This window comes from Parasteatoda tepidariorum, chromosome 7, assembly GCF_982258835.1.
Source record: "Parasteatoda tepidariorum strain Cologne lab strain chromosome 7, Ptep-v5.0, whole genome shotgun sequence".
Classification (NCBI taxonomy): Eukaryota; Metazoa; Arthropoda; class Arachnida; order Araneae; family Theridiidae; genus Parasteatoda; species Parasteatoda tepidariorum.
The window spans coordinates 111,215,345-111,232,160 of record NC_141761.1 but is presented as its reverse complement, the minus strand read 5'-3'; the positions used below and the strand labels follow the sequence as shown (position 1 = coordinate 111,232,160).

Sequence of the window (16,816 nt, the reverse complement as noted above, 5' to 3'; positions counted from 1 at the left end):
TTGCAGATTTAAAAATTTTCGCAAACTTTTGACCGATAGTGTACATACATATACATACATATACATATACATACATATACATATACATACATATACATATATATACATATACATATATATACATATACATATATATACATATACATATATATACATATACATATACATATATATACATATACATATATATACATATACATATACATATATATACATAAACATATACATATACATATATATACATATACATATACATATCTATACATATACATATATATACACATACACTTACACATACATATATATACACATACACTTACACATACATATATATATACACATACACATACACATACACACACACACACATACATATACATATACATATATATATATATAGTCCCTGGCCAAACTATCAGACGCACTCTAAGATTCTATGTAAAATCTTAATTATCAGGTGATACTATACAACTTTACTGTTTTTAGACGACTGAAACCGGTTTACACTTATTTACGCTGGTGCATTAATTGATTAACATTGCAACGCAATGCGTTAAAAATAAAGAAAGGAAGTATATAAAAAAATATGAATAAAAAAACCTTACATGTATGTTTAAATATAAAAGTTTTGCCTATAAACTCGTGCAAAACAGGTCATTATTAAAAAACTACAGTGCGTCTAATAATTTTGTCGAATTATTATAATATACTAGTATAATACCAAATGATTAGTCTAATTTATAAAAGCGTCGAATTTATATTATATATGGGTGGTCTAATTTAGCCAATTGATACACGAACGAAAACAAGTGCAAACTGGTTTCAGTCACGTAAAAAAACAATAAAGCTGTATAGTATCACCTGATAATTAAGATTTTACATAGAATCTTATATAAGTTCCAAGAGTTCTAAATTTCAGGCTCTTGAAAATTTTTTAATTGTGAAGGGTCCGGTTTTCGTGAAATTGTGAAAAAATTACTCACATTCTTTCAACCAGGGTCCGCTTTTATGATTTTGTGCAAATAGGGTTTGGTTATTGCAAAAAGTTTTTTCAAGGAGTTTTTAAATTGTAAATAGATACAAGATTATGCTCGGCACTGAATTATTATAATAAAAAAAATTAAATATTAAAAAATAAACAGCATTTGCTGTTTCTAAATTAGAGATGCAACACACAAATATTTGGTATTTAGTCTATACTGCTGAAAGGAGAATATTAATTTCGGACGAATCGTCTGCCGAAGACAAAACTTAATTCGTTTACATCCATCTTTCTTGTTTTCTGCCCTGAGAAGGGTTTATTCGATTAACAAAACAATAATGAAGATAAACAAATTTGTGAAGGGTCCAATTAAAAGAAAAATCATTTTGTGAAGGGTCCGTTAACGGACCCAAATTTCTCCTAAACAGACCCCTGATATATATAACAGGTGGGTTGAAAAGTTCGTAGGCTGACACATAGATGGCGCTACTATTTTTAAATCCATAAGATTCTTAATTAGTTCTAACCTTCGAAAGACACGTGTATAAATTTGACAACTGTCGGACTATTAGTTTGTGAGATATAGTATTTTCAGTGAAGCAACTTCTGTTAGTTTAAAAACAATGGATAAAGAGGAATTTCGTGTGTTAATAAAGCATTGCTTTTTAGCGAAAAAAAATACAGCTGAAGCCAAGACTTGGCTTGATAAACATTATGCGGACTCTGCACTAGGAAAATCAGCAGTTGAGAAGTGGTTTGCTAAGTTTAAACGAGGCGAAATGAGCACCGACGACGATGCACGCAGTGGACGCCCCAAAGAGGCTGTTACCGACGAAAACATCAAAAAGTCCACAAAATAATTTTAGATAACCGTAAAGTGAAGTTGATAGAGATATCTAAGACTCTAAAGTTATGAAAAGGAACGTGTTGGACATATCGTGAATGAATATTTGGGTATGCGGAAGCTCCATGCAAAGTGGGTGCCGCGCGAGCTCACAATCGACCAAAGACAAAAACGAATTGATGATTCTGAGCTGTGTTTGAAGCTGTTTAATCGTAATAAACCCGAATTTATGCGTCGATATGTGACAATGGATGAAACATGGCTCCATCATTTCACACCAGAGTCCAATCGACAGTCAGCCGAGTGGACTGCACGAGATGAACCAACTCCAAAGCGTGAAAAGACGCAACAGTCAGCTGGCAAAGTTATGGCATCAGTCTTTTGGGATGCGCAAGGTATAATATTCATCCACTATCTTGAAAAGGGAAAAACCATCAACAGCGACTATTACATAGCGTTATTGAAGCGTTGGAAGAACGAAATCGCAGAAAAACTACCCCATTTGAAGAAGAAGAAAGTGCTGTTCCTTCAAGACAATGCACCGTGTCACAAGTCAATGAAAACGATGGCAAAATTATATGAATTGGGCTTCAAATTGCTTTCGCATCCAACGTAACTCCAGATCTGGCCCCCAGCGACTTTTTCCTGTTCTCAGACCTCAAGAGAATGCTCGCTGGAAAGAAATTTAGCACCAATGAAAAAATAATCGCCGAAACTAAGACCTATTTTGAAGCGAAGGACAAATCATACTATAAAAATGGCATCGAAAAATTATATGACCGCTACAACCGCTGTATCGCCCTTGAAGGACACTATATCTTATACTATAATACGAGGAATGGTTGCCAAGTCGAAAATCGCCCCAGAATTAATAAATTCCGGTAAACTTGGGGGTCTGGGGTTTTTGGCCACGAGGAATCGATTGGCGCCGGTTTTGAAGCGCTACGGTCGAGCAGTTCGGAGTTACAGATAGGATATTTTCAAACTTTATTAGTTCGCCATAGATACTTTTCTCCACTCTTATAAATGTATGCTAATGCGAACCTTACAATTGAAATATTAATTTTCGACAACTTAAACCAATAATATACGAAGGAATTAATAATTTAATTGTAAGGTTCGCATTAGTTTACATTTATCAAAGTGGAGAAAAGTTTAACTTTTGTGTTAAAATCACCGTCAACAAAGTCCGACATTTCAACATTCATCAGATTTCAAGCTACATTTTCAACATGCAGAACGCACCTCTACATGGAATTCTTCAAGGAGCCGGAATTTTGTAACAGCAAGCGATCAACTCAATTCTACCCGCAAATGGACAACTAGAAGATACCGTCATTGTCAGAATGCTTCTCCATTACGCCGAACAAGCTTACCCGACCGTCAAAGTTGCCGTACTTCACCCTGAATTTGTCGCACGCTTCTACGTTACAACAGCGGATGGCGCTTATGAAGGAATGGCTCTTCTCAACGATATCAGCGACCAGAACAAGGCTTCCAACTATCTATACGGCGTTCAACAAGGATTCGACGTGCTACTCATTCCCATTCACAAGAGAGCTCAAATGGATAGAGGCGAGCACTGGGTGCCAGGAATTTACGAAGCAAGCTATGGAGAACGTCAATTATTAGTCTGCGATCCAGTCGACAACCCGCTGCCGATCGATGCTGTTTTGAGAAAAATACTGCGACACGTTTTGAATACCGTTGTTACGAATGAAAAGCTGAAAGGATGCATCGTGAAACCTCGCAACGCTTACAACCAACAAGATGACGCGTCTTCCTGCGGAGTTTACATCGTCTTTTATGCTCGACAATACCTCTCTCATCGACGCCTTTTCCTGGACAAGAAGTTTCAAGAAGCGGATGAACGGAAGCAAATTTACGAATTCGTTGTGAACAGTGTCTTTAATTGTATAATTTTTTGTTATCAATTACATTTTATTTCCTATGACTTTTCAAACTTTACCTTTGTATAGAATAGTTCCCTTTCCAAACTTTGTTTAGATAGCTTACAATGGTGCACTTTAACCGGTTATCTTTTCACCAATGGTTTCACAAATTTTCTTATGGCATGTATTGTTTTGATAAATCACAATTGAAAATTTAAATCTTCGAGTTAGCTTCGATACCTGTTTTCTCCGAGCGGAGCTCGGTCACCCGCTGGTTGAATAATAAAATAAAATGTTATCAAAAAAATTTTTTTTTCTATGTTAGCCTACGAACTTTTCAGCCCAACTGTTTATATATATATATATATATATATATATATATATATATATATATATATATATATATATATATATATATATATATATATATATATATATATATATATATATATATATATATATATAGGGGAGGGTGGCCTAAAGCGGGTAGGTTAACAATAAACACTCAGAAGTTGTAGTTTTTGGGCTTTTATCGCAGCGTTTTTGATTTTATTTCTTAAGAGAGATCTTGAACTTTAAAATAAAAAATGATTATTGCGTTATTTTAAATTTTATGATTATTTATTATCAAAAATAAAAAACATTGAAAAAACCCGCTTTGCCCTACAAGGGGGCCTAAAGCGGGTAAGCCGTTTGGGCAAAGCGGGTAAGCACCATAGATTTTACAAATACAAGCGCATATTAATTTTCTTAAGCATTAATAATGAGACCTTAATCACACGTATAATAAACGTTAAAAATAACATTTAAATAACAATTTTAGACTTATTTTATCAGTCTCAAATTATGATTTGTTATTCTTGACATAGTTCGCAAAAATAAGACCCTCTTCCTGAATAAGTTGTGCAAGCTTCATGAGCCCAGTCTTTACAATCTCCACGTTCAATCCAAAACCCATCATTACAAAAATACGGAAAAGTTAGTATAAAAATGTATCGAGGCAAAGCGGGTATCAACTCGTTTTGCCCTACCCGCTTTGCCCTACCCGCTTTGCCCAAAAGCATATTTTTTACTAAAATAATTATAACCTTAAATAAAAAAAAAATTTAAAAAAAATTTAACATCGTAGTTTATAGGGGAATAATGTTAGAATAATATAATAATATCGACAATAAAAAAAATAAGCCTGCTTTCGAATAGCCACAAGTTGCATACCTTGAGTTTTTTTAATAAACTTATACATTTTTTTATTTTGTGATTGGTTACGCCATGTCGCTTTACTTCTGCTCCGCTGAGACTGATTGAAACTCGTAAGCATTCGGGTAATCACGGCATACTTAGATATCGGCGCTTGCACTCCATGCGGCGGGATACGATTGCCTACCCGCTTTAGGCGACCTACCCGCTTTAGGCTACCCTCCCCTATATATATATATATATATATATATATATATATATATATATATATATATATATATATATATATATATATATATATATATATATATATATAAGGATTCGTTATATAGAGTAAATATCACTCATTCTTAAATATTTAAAATTCCACTAATGATAAAAAAGTAAAAATGAATTAAATAAAAAAAAGTTACAAACAAATGTTTTATGAATGGTTTTATTCACAACATACCAATAACAAAGAATATTTTATTCCTTTGAACCTGAGAATAAAAGGAAATGCAGAGGAGAGTGTATTCTATGGAAAGTTTCCCTAGAATAGCTTTACTGTGGTTGGGGTGGAGGGGAAGAAGATATTATGGAGCGCAAATGGGTTTTGTTGTGAAATCGTTTTCAATAAGAAGAATATGAAAGTTGTAAATCAAATGCTCTCTATGGGTGATATAAACAATAAATCATATTTTCCCTTTTTAAGCCTTCGAGTACTGCATTTTACAAAATGTTGTGCTTGTATTGAAAACAAAAGTGATTTATTTTATTATGCGTGGTTGAAATTTTTTAAAAAGAAGGAAAAGTACACAGGTGGCATCGATTTTATCGGTTCTCCTCTATCTGAGAGATAAATTGCAGAATCTGATAATTAAATGGGAAATCGATGGTTCAATTTATAATAACTTCATATAAAAATATAAATTGAGTGAAAAGTTTTAATTATGTCAACAATTTATTCGTGCACGAAAACTTCATCATTAATGAAACAGTAGTAAACGAGAACTAGTTTTTCCAACTTTTGTTAAACTTTTACAGGTGATTGTTGTAATTATGCAAATTAAGCTTTTTAAGTTGAAGTTAACTGTAGAATATTTAAATTAAGACAATTAATTTTGTGGTAATTTCTATTATAATCTTAAAATTAATTATTTTTATTTGTAAGAACAAGATTGATTAATTAACTGAATTTGTATGTTTTTTTAGTATACATTTGCTTCAGAAAAGCTTTTTGTTTATGCAGGGGGCGTTGCCAGATTTCTCAATAAAAAAATAAGCACCTTTTAGGCACTTTTCAAGCACTCAAAAAATATTTTTAATCATTTCCCCAAAAAAAAATCATTATTAGGATCTGAACAGTAATGAAAAGAATTTTTTACTATTGTCAAAATTTCTTAATTTATAAAATTAAAATCAATAAAATTAAAAAAAATATTAGATAGCCATGATAAAATAACGAGTTTCTAATAAATACTGCAGAGAAAATCTTGAAAATCATGCATTTTTTGTAATTTAGAACGACAATCGACCCGACATAAAAAAAAAAAAAAAAACTTTTAAATAATGGGAAAATAAAGCACTTTTTTCGAACCCCGGATAAAAAAAGCACCTTTAAAGGCTTTTAAAAAACGCAAATCAAAAATAAGTACCTTTAAGCACTTTTCAAAAACTCTGTGCACCCTGTTATTGTACAAAACAAAACTACGGTTGCTTTGTCTATTTCAATCGAATTTGATGACTAAAATGTTTAAAAGCAGAATCTTTGAAGCATATTGTCTGCAAAAACAATCGCAAATTATAATTTTAATTATTAAACTTTAAATTTAAAATCTTAAGTCAACTATAAGATCCTTAGAGTAAATGTAGTAATTTTTAAGCATATCTCAACAATGAATATCGAAATACGTATAAGCAACAAAGATGAACTTGCCGGAATTATATGCAGTTTTGATTGTGAAAAAATGTAAGCTAAAAGCATTTTCCTTATAAAGAAGATATTTAAAATCTGGCCTTTTCATATATTTTACGAGGGTAAAATGCATTAAGTTGAGAAGTTTTTCAAGTATGAACTGTTTAGCAATGGAGTAACAGAAACTTAATTTACGAACGTAAATTACATGATAAACTAAAATAAGAATATTTATTCTATTTTATCATAGTCACCATTAAAATATTTTTCAAGTTGTGGTACCAGTTTTGTGGCAGCAGCTCAAAGAAACCTGCCACTAAACCATTAAACCAGTTTGTAACAGTTTCTTTTAATCACGATACTTCCAAGCGTTTTCCACCAAGAAAATTCCTTAACTTACAGCTGAAAGTCTGATGGTGCTAAATCAAGGTTGTATGGTGAATGATCCAGTACTTCCCATTTACGCCAATAGGCCGTCCACATTGTTTTTTCAACATGAACATTTGTTCTTCCTTCATTAAGAAGCCTACACTACTTACGTACATTTGCATCATTCATGACACCTTCGCCGTAAACTTTAACAAGCATTCGATAAATTTCACCACCACAAATTTTTTTCTTACAGATTGACATAGTGATGAACAAAACAGTGTAACTATGCAAATATCACAGGCAAAGACGTGACACGTAACGGTGGCGTAGTGACAAGAGTTGCCAACCTTGAAACGATGCGCAATCAGTTTTTACTTTAAAAATTTCCCTCAAATATTATTTAAATGAAAGCAAATATAAAATCATTATCTTATGCAAACATTTCAAATACATCTCCAGGGGCCAGGATAGCCGGGTTGTTAGGGTCCAAGAGCCCATGTCCAAGAGCTCGTGTGTTCGATCCCCGCCTCCCGAAGACTCCCCGTGTAGTAAATGGTGACTGATATACGTTAAATCTGTCGATTCACAAAGTCCTCCATGTACCCATAACAAATCATACCTCGGGGGGTACTGATCTAGGAGTTTCCTTGTCTTCTGGATTGGTTCAAAATTACAAGGCCACGGAGTTGAAGATTAATAGTCGTAAACCCAATTTTGAGTCGGTTGTTTAATGACGGATATACGTACACCTCCAAATCTCAGAAGTGGTAAGGCTAACATATAATATATATATATATTATATATATATACATATATATTATATAATATATATATATATATATATATATATATATATATATATATATATATATATATATATATATATATATATATATATATATATATATAATATATATATATATATATATATATATATATATATATATAATATATATATATATATATATATATATATATATATATGGTATGTTTTGAAAATTGTTCGCTACGCTCTTTACTAAGTTAAGCCCATTTGAAAATCTTAAGAATTTAGATAATTTGAAATCCTTTAAACTAATTACTTTTCAAATAATAAGTTACTGAAATAAAAATTTCATTTTAAATAAATCTTAGAGAAACAAAACAAAACCAACCTGCATGATGGCACGTTTCCTACACATTCTTTCAATGTTATGTTTTTCATAACTGTCATCAACGTTTTCTTGTGCTCTTCGAGCACGACTTTTTATTATATTTAAAAAGCGTAACGGCACAACTAATACTCAATTTTCAGTGAATAACAATAATAATAGAAATTTATTAAATTATTAATGAACTTTCATAAGTATGAGGTAAGCGAAGATAGCTCCTTTGAGATACTAATATTTTATTAAACATATTTACATTTATATACAAGTTGGTTTGATTTACAAGAAGCATCATCACAGCAGGTGATGAGAGAAATACTGACAGGCTGTCATGTGCGTGCTGGTATTTATACAATTCTAATATGATGACGTCAGAACTCTTATTTCAGTTCACTTCAAAAATAAGTAAAAACACAATTGATTAAAGACAAACAGATAACAATATTAAATAAACTTGATTTTACGATGAGCGTCGAACCTATCACCACACAGTATCCCCCCAGTGACAAAGTCACGATACCAATAATGATTGTTTAAAAACAATCATAAAATACAAAGTAGTAAATTGAAATATATGTCTTAATTAGGAAAAAAAATTAACTTGGAAATTGGAATACAATTAATAGATACAAAATATTTAGATGCTTTTATATTCCATACTCTTTAACAAAATATTTTGGGAAATGCACACGGCGACCAGATTTTGTAACAATTTGCTTTTCTTCCTTTGTTGGAGATAATTGCTTTTCGACCATTGGAATTTTATTTATTTTTAATTTCTCAGAAATTTGAAAAGCTGGTTTAATTCTATCTATTGAGACAGTTATTTTCTTACCATGAAAATCAATAATAAATGTTTTATCAGAACGTTCAATTACCCGGTGTGGTCCGGTGTATGCAGGTGATAGTGGAGGACGAATTTTATCTACTTTTAAAAATATATGAGAACAAGATTTTAAATTAGGATTAATATAGAACTTATTTTTACTGTGTGCTGATGCTGGTACAGGACTTAATTTTCTCATTGCGGCCATTAAATTTGTGACATAATTTTCTGTTACTGGTGGAGATAAAGAATTTGTGTTTAAAAGATCCGAAGGTAGACGTAAGGAAGTACCATAAACAAGTTGTGCACAAGTTGCGTTAATATCAGCTTTTAAAGCTGTGCGAATACCTAATAAAACAATTGGTAAAATTTCGGTCCATTTATTATTTTCCTGTGCTATTATAGAACTTTTAAGCTGTCTATGAAATCGTTCTATCATTCCATTACTTTGCGCGTGATATGAAGTAGTATGGATGTGGTTACTGCCTAAGATATTAGTGAGATTTCGAAAAAGAGTTGATTCAAAATTTCGGCCTTGATCGGTAGTTATAGTAACGGGTGTGCCAAATCTAGAGATCCAACCGTGAATAAGTGCTTTTGCGGTGGTCTCGGCAGTCATATCCGTAGTAGGGATAACTTCTGGCCATCTCGTGAATCTATCTATTATTGTAAGGCAGTATTGCTTACCTTCAGAAATAGGAAGTGGGCCAATAAAATCCAGATGGATATGGGAAAATCTTGCGTCGGGTTGAGCAAATGTACTAAAAGGAGCTTTAGTGTGTTGAAAAACCTTAGCTCGCTGACATTTCTCACAAGAACGAACTTTATTTTTAATATCCACTTTCATGTTGGGCCACACAAATCGTTTAGAAATTAAATTCGTAGTTGAATATATTCCAGGATGAGAAAAATAATGTAAATTATCAAAAATAATTTGCCTGTATGATTTTGGAATAAAAGGTCTTGGATACTTAGTTGAAAAATCACATATTAAACATCTTCCAAAGAAAAGTAATGTTTTTCTAATTTTAAAGATGAATTATTTGAATTTAATATTTCTTTTAATTCTGAATCTTCATTTTGTTCCTGTTCTAGTTTTTTAAAGTCTATTAATGGAGGTTTTGAAATTGCATTTATTTCTATTCGCGATAGAGTATCAGCAACTGAATTAGATTTTCCTTTTACATGTTTAATATCAGTTGAAAATTGAGAAATATAATCAAGATATCTGAATTGGCGTGGGGAACATTTTTCAGGTTTTTGTTTAAACGCATATATTAGAGGTTTTTGGTCAGTAAAAATAGTAAAACTTCTACCTTCAAGCATGTGACGAAATTTTTTTATTGACGCGTATATTGCCAATAATTCGCGATCGTATGTTGACCAATTTTGCTGACTTTTATTTAATTTTGTTGAGAAAAATGCAATTGGTTCCCACTCATTATTTTGATATTGCATTAAAGAACTGCCGATTGCAAAATCAGACGCGTCAGTCCACAGACTTAAATTAGCACCAGGTTTTGGATATTTTAATAGAGTTGCATCGGCTATTGCTTGTTTTGCATCAGAAAAAGATTTGTTTGAAGTATCGGTCCAAATTAACGGTAAATCAGATTTTTTTGATGATTTGTTAGATTTCTTAATATTTCGTTGTCCTTCTAAAAACTTGGTTAAAGGTGATAAAATATGAGCTGCATTAGGAATAAAGCGTCTATAAAAATTAAATAATCCTAGAAATCTACGTAATTGAGTAATCGTATTTGGTTTTGGAAAATTTAGAATTGCATTAACGCGATCATTTAAAGGTTCAATACCTTTTTCGGAAATTTTAAAGCCTAAAAATTGTAAACTATTCTGACCAAATAAGCATTTAGAGGGATTTATTGTTAAACCAAAATACTGCAGTCTATCAAAAAGTGATTTTAAATATTTTATATGCTCTTCGGGAGATTCGGAAGCTATTAATATATCATCTATGAAAGCGTAAACGCCTTCCAAGCCTCTAGTTACTTCGTCAATAAAGCGTTGGAAAGTACTGGCTGCATTGCAAAGTCCGAATTGCATACGAGTACTTTCGAATAATCCGAAAGGAGTTATTATTGCAGTTTTATGTACATCTTCATGGGCTATAGGTATTTGATGGAAAGCTCGAATTAAATCAATGTGAGAAAATATTTTAGTTCCATGTAGTTCACTAGTAAAATCCATAATATTAGGAATTGGATATTTATCTTTAACAGTTTGAGCGTTTAAAGCTCGATAATCACCTACTGGACGCCAGTCCAAACTATTTTTCTTGGGAACTAGATGTAAAGGTGATGAAAAATTACTTTTGGATGGGCGCATGTGGCCTAAATCTAACATATGTTGAAATTCCATTTTCGCTATTTTTAGCCTATCAGGCGCTAGACGCCGATTTTTAGCAAAAACTGGTGAACCAAAAGTTTCTATATGATGTACAACATTATGCTTAACAATTTGGTCTGAGCAAATAGGTTTCGTTATTTCAGGATATTCGTTTAACAATTTTTCATAATAATTTTCACCAAGAACAGTTTTAATTGAAATAATGTCAGAATTTTTAAAAATACAATGAGAATTTAAATTAGTAGTAATATCATTTAAGCAACGTTTTCTAATATTAGGTTTAAGGTTAAAATAGTATAAAAAATCTGCACCTATAATATGATTAGTTATATCACAAATATAAAATGGAAAATTAAACTTTCGTCTAAGACCGAAATCTAAAGTTAACAATTTCTTACCGTATACTTTTATGATGGTATTGTTCGCAGCTTTAAAAGTCTGAATAGGAGAAAGAGTTTTTTCTTTTTTATTTGCTGGAATAATTGAGCAGTCACTTCCGGTATCCACTAGAAATTGTTTGTTAGTTTGTCTATCTCTAACAAAAAGGCGACAATTTGTTGGAGGCAAGATGTTAGTCGCATTCACTCTTGCCTTTCTTGGTTTTTCTGGTAGATGCAGGGTTTGACACACTTTCTAGCATCAGATTTAAATTTCCGATGATAGAAGCACAGTTTGGAGTTTCGATGTGGAGATGAGGATTGGCTTTGACGATTACGAAACTGTGCATAATTCCGGTTGCGAGACCTGCTGCGTGTCCGCAATGCAGCTACTTCTTTTCGTAGAGCTCTAACTTCTTCTAAAAGTTCAAAGGTGCATTGTTGGTTTGAAGAAACTTCGCTAACTTCACTTGAAGTTGACACTTCCATTACTTTATCAGCGATTTCTGCTGCTCTAGTTGAACTTAGTGAAGGGATTGCGGCCAATATCGACTGAACATGCTGCGGTAGCTGATTTAGAAATAGTTCCAAAAGTAGAGAATCTGAGATTTCGTGGGATTCAGCTCTTCTCTGCATAGTGCGCAAGAGTTCACTAGGCTTTCTATCTCCTAGTTGCTCTCCGGAGAGTAAACGTCGAATTTCCTGAGACTTTGTTTCCCCGCAGCGTGCAATAATTTCTTCTTTCAGCTTTTTGAAAGGATCTTCTGCGTCAGGAGTTATAATGACGTCCCTTACAACTGCGGCTACTTCAGGAGGTAGATGGGCGAGGCAGTAGTTAAACTTTGTTTTGCTTTCCGTAATCGGCTTCGGTGTCGCAAGCTGGAAAGTTGCTTCGACCATATGGAACCACAGGTGTGGATCAGAGATATTGAAGATGGGAATTTTTACTGCAGACGATTCCGCCATAGTTGCAGTTTCCTTTTAATTCGATGATGAAAAATGAAAGTTGCTTGTATCGTCAGACATCCGGGTCACCATTGAGGTAAGCGAAGATAGCTCCTTTGAGATACTAATATTTTATTAAACATATTTACATTTATATACAAGTTGGTTTGATTTACAAGAAGCATCATCACAGCAGGTGATGAGAGAAATACTGACAGGCTGTCATGTGCGTGCTGGTATTTATACAATTCTAATATGATGACGTCAGAACTCTTATTTCAGTTCACTTCAAAAATAAGTAAAAACACAATTGATTAAAGACAAACAGATAACAATATTAAATAAACTTGATTTTACGATGAGCGTCGAACCTATCACCACAAGTATAATTAAAACATATTACCACACACTTTATTTGTTGTAATGACCTATTCGTTTTTAACATTTCAATTCTTCCCAACTTACACCACAATTTGCTTCAGTTTTTCTTTGTCCATGCGAGAATATTCCCATTCAGAAATTTGTACGTTTACGTTTTTCAGCTTGTAACAACACACACGCTTGATATAATTTTTTTTTTTTTTTTTTTTTTTTGAAAACGTGAAAAAAGAAATAAGGACTTCTCTTACACAGTGATAACTGCGTAAGAAAAGTGTAAAACAGTATCTGTAATATAATTACCTAGATAAAGTAATCATATTTTAAAAAAAAAAAAAATTAGTGTGTGAATGAATATTAGTACTATGTATGCAATGATGTTGCCCAGTGATTGTCAGATTTTCGTATCGTTAAAAAGTTCAATTTTACTATGACATAGAAAATTCTTCTGTTCTTGTGCTCCATATTAATCTCTTTTAGTACTTTCTCGCAATACTACACACAAGTCAAAATTTTTGATGAACCATTATATTTTGTGATTGTAACCATCACCTCAATGTAAGACTGATTTATGATGATCCTACATAAGAATAGTAACTTGTTTTGACGGTTTGTTCATGTTGAACCATCACAAATTTCCATCGTAGTATCTTAGAAATCAAATGTTGGAACGATCATGAACAACCACCTTCCCAATGTAGGAATTCAGACTGATTTACGATGTTCAAACATAAAAAACCCAAATTGTTCTGATGGTATATTCCTGAGAACTAACAAAAATTCTCATTAAGCCATCATGGAAATGTATAGTTGGAACTATCATGAACCATCACGAATCATCATGGATTGTTGGCCCATGAGAGTCAAACTTCTTTTGATGGTTAACCATTATAGTATTAATGTAGCATTTTCGATAATAAAATGATAGAAGTTTGTAGGCATATTAAAACCATGGACCATCCGTAATGGAAAATGTTGGATAATGGTGACCATCAAATGATGCTGAACCATCATGAATCGCACTGAAGCTAATATAAACCATCAAAATTTTTTGATGGGACCATCAAGAATTTTGACTTTTGGATCAATATATTTAAATGCTTCTTTGGATTTTTTAAGTCTGATTCTGAGTACCTGCTCTATAAATAAGATCAGTTAATGCTCACGAGTTAAACGTTTATTTAAAATAAAAACACTATCCTTGCAAAGTTTTTGAACAAGGTTAAGGTTCTACAATTCCTGAAGAATGATGTAATCGTGACTATGTGGTCAGCTTTACTAACTATCCACATTCAGTTCTCAGAAGATTTGATATACCTACCGATCTGTAGCTGCAAATGATCAAAATTTAAAAATACCATAAAATTATACTTCAAATAAAAAAAAATAAATTTAAAAAATTTATAATGCAGCTTTAAGGAGCAACGCTACTTTTAATACATTTGTAACTGATTCATTGTTTTTTTTGTATTTAAGTTAGTATAGGGTACTATTATGAATTTTTAAAGACTGAAAAATTTTAAATAAAAAGTAGTAAATAAAATTCCAGCTTAAAATTTATACCGTTACTTTTATTATGGATGTAATAAAAACAATATTTCTTTTAATGTATAAAAAGATAATACAATATTTTCATTCTATTTTAGATTTCAAAGGAAATTATTGTAGTATTTTAAAATATATCACAATTTTTTTAAAGAGTTTATTTAATATAATTAAATATTGAAATTTATTTAATGCTCTAGACTTTTGATGTAAAAACATCACTTTAATGAATAATTTAGCTTTTAATGAAAAAGTACATGATTCAATATTTTTACTGTACAGCAATACTACTTTAAATTAGTAACTGTATGACTGTTTGTTGTAAATTATTTTATTTTATAACTGTCTTGAATAGCCGATCTAATTTTTGGTTTACGACTACTGATGTTTAACTCCATAGCTTTGTAATTTTGAACCCAATCCAGAAGACAAGGGAACTTCTAGAACAAGAATGAGGAGAAATTTGCTTTCGTGGAAGACTTTTCGATGCTACTAACCCGCATTTGCGCTATATGGAGAGGAAAACCACGGAACCTTCTACGGTTAGCCTGACTGCAAGAGGACTCTGACCCATGAAGATAATTTACATCAGCACTTTGGTCGGTGTGAGCCGGGAACGGAATTTATATCGACCAGCCATGCCTGGGATTCGAACCTGGTTCACCTCATTGGATGGCGAAAGCTCTATCCTCTGAGCCACCACTGCTCGTTAAAAGAAAACTATTATGGTATTTTAAAAGACGTTGGATTTTTAATTTAAATCGAGAATTGTAATAATTTCATGGCCGCTTATACATTTTATGCCTGAATCTTTTATAAGAGAATAGTTTTCAATTTTAAAGACATTCTAGAGATTTATTGGACGTTGGGGAATTTTAGAGAATATCACAAAACTTGAAGGGCTCCCGAAAGATTCAGAAAACTGGCAGCTTCACATTTTCCCTTTATGTGTTTGTCTTTTAAAATATATAATACCCATTTTAAAATATACATTGAAACTGAATTATTTCATTTAAATATTTTTTCAAGTGTTGAAATCATTTACAGGTGTTAGTTATTTATTTTTTTAAAAAAATATTACAAAATATATTTTAAAATTAATAATTAAGGCTACTGAGCTAACTAAGTAACACTTAATTCCAGTCAAACCTGTAAGTAAATAAAGAAATACAATAGAAAAGCAAATAAATTAATATTTAAGGGAGAAAAATTAAAAGCGCAATTAAAACAAACCACTAAAATATTTCTAAAATTTGCTACGTTTATTAATACTTTTGCTTATTAATAAGTTTTAATTAAAAAATAATTTTTATATATATTTATCCATATAATGATAATTATTTTAATAACTTTCTTAATAATTAGTCTCAGACAGCTGTTACGGTCTTTAAAAATATGTCTCAAATTCTCTGTTGAAAAAGAAATTTAAAATGTACACATTAATGGTTGCGAATGAATTAATAATTAAGGGAATAAGAACAAACAAAAAAATTTTTAAATTTGACAATTCATTAACGAGTTTTAACAATGGTTGCCAAATAGCACTTGAATGTGTTTCGATTGTTCGATTTTCACCTCGTTTGAATTTTCTTTTGTAATTAAATATGTTTTGATGATGTTTAAAGCAGTTTACTGAATTGTGATTCGTCAAATTTAAAAAAAATTTTGTTTTTATTTTTGTTTTTTTTCTTCGTTATTCAAGGTGTTCCACATGGTTCACCCTTAATAAACACAAATAAAAAGTCCTTGAAAAAAGTTCACGCATTAGGGGGTTACAAATTAAGGGATTGAAAGGATGGGGGGGGGCACTGAAACAAAAACGCTGCTGAAATCTAATGAATCGATATTGAGGAAAATGAGATTGAAACTTGTGTAAGACAAAACAAATAAAACAAAAACAAACAAAGCCGAGTTGAAATTTCATTGTTATAAACACCTCCTAGTTTCAACAGCCAATCAAATCATTAAGTTTAATCAGATAGTTGTTACAGAACAGTACATTTAAATTGCATAGCTTTGTTGTCTCTCCATGGAACTTGATATTTT

At 31.7% G+C, this 16,816-nt stretch overlaps 2 protein-coding genes across 2 annotated transcripts in view; both read right to left on the bottom strand.

Annotated features, from left to right (window-relative positions):
• The window catches only part of LOC122271476 (agrin), a 405,090-nt gene that overhangs the window by 354,482 nt on the left and 33,792 nt on the right, over positions 1-16,816 (bottom strand). The gene's annotated exons all lie outside the window — the stretch shown is intronic.
• Positions 11,892-13,230, bottom strand: LOC147807392 (uncharacterized). Its single transcript, XM_087168483.1, has one exon. The coding sequence runs from the start codon at positions 12,866-12,868 to the stop codon at positions 12,107-12,109; it is 762 nt and encodes a 253-aa protein (XP_087024609.1). The 5' UTR covers positions 12,869-13,230; the 3' UTR covers positions 11,892-12,106.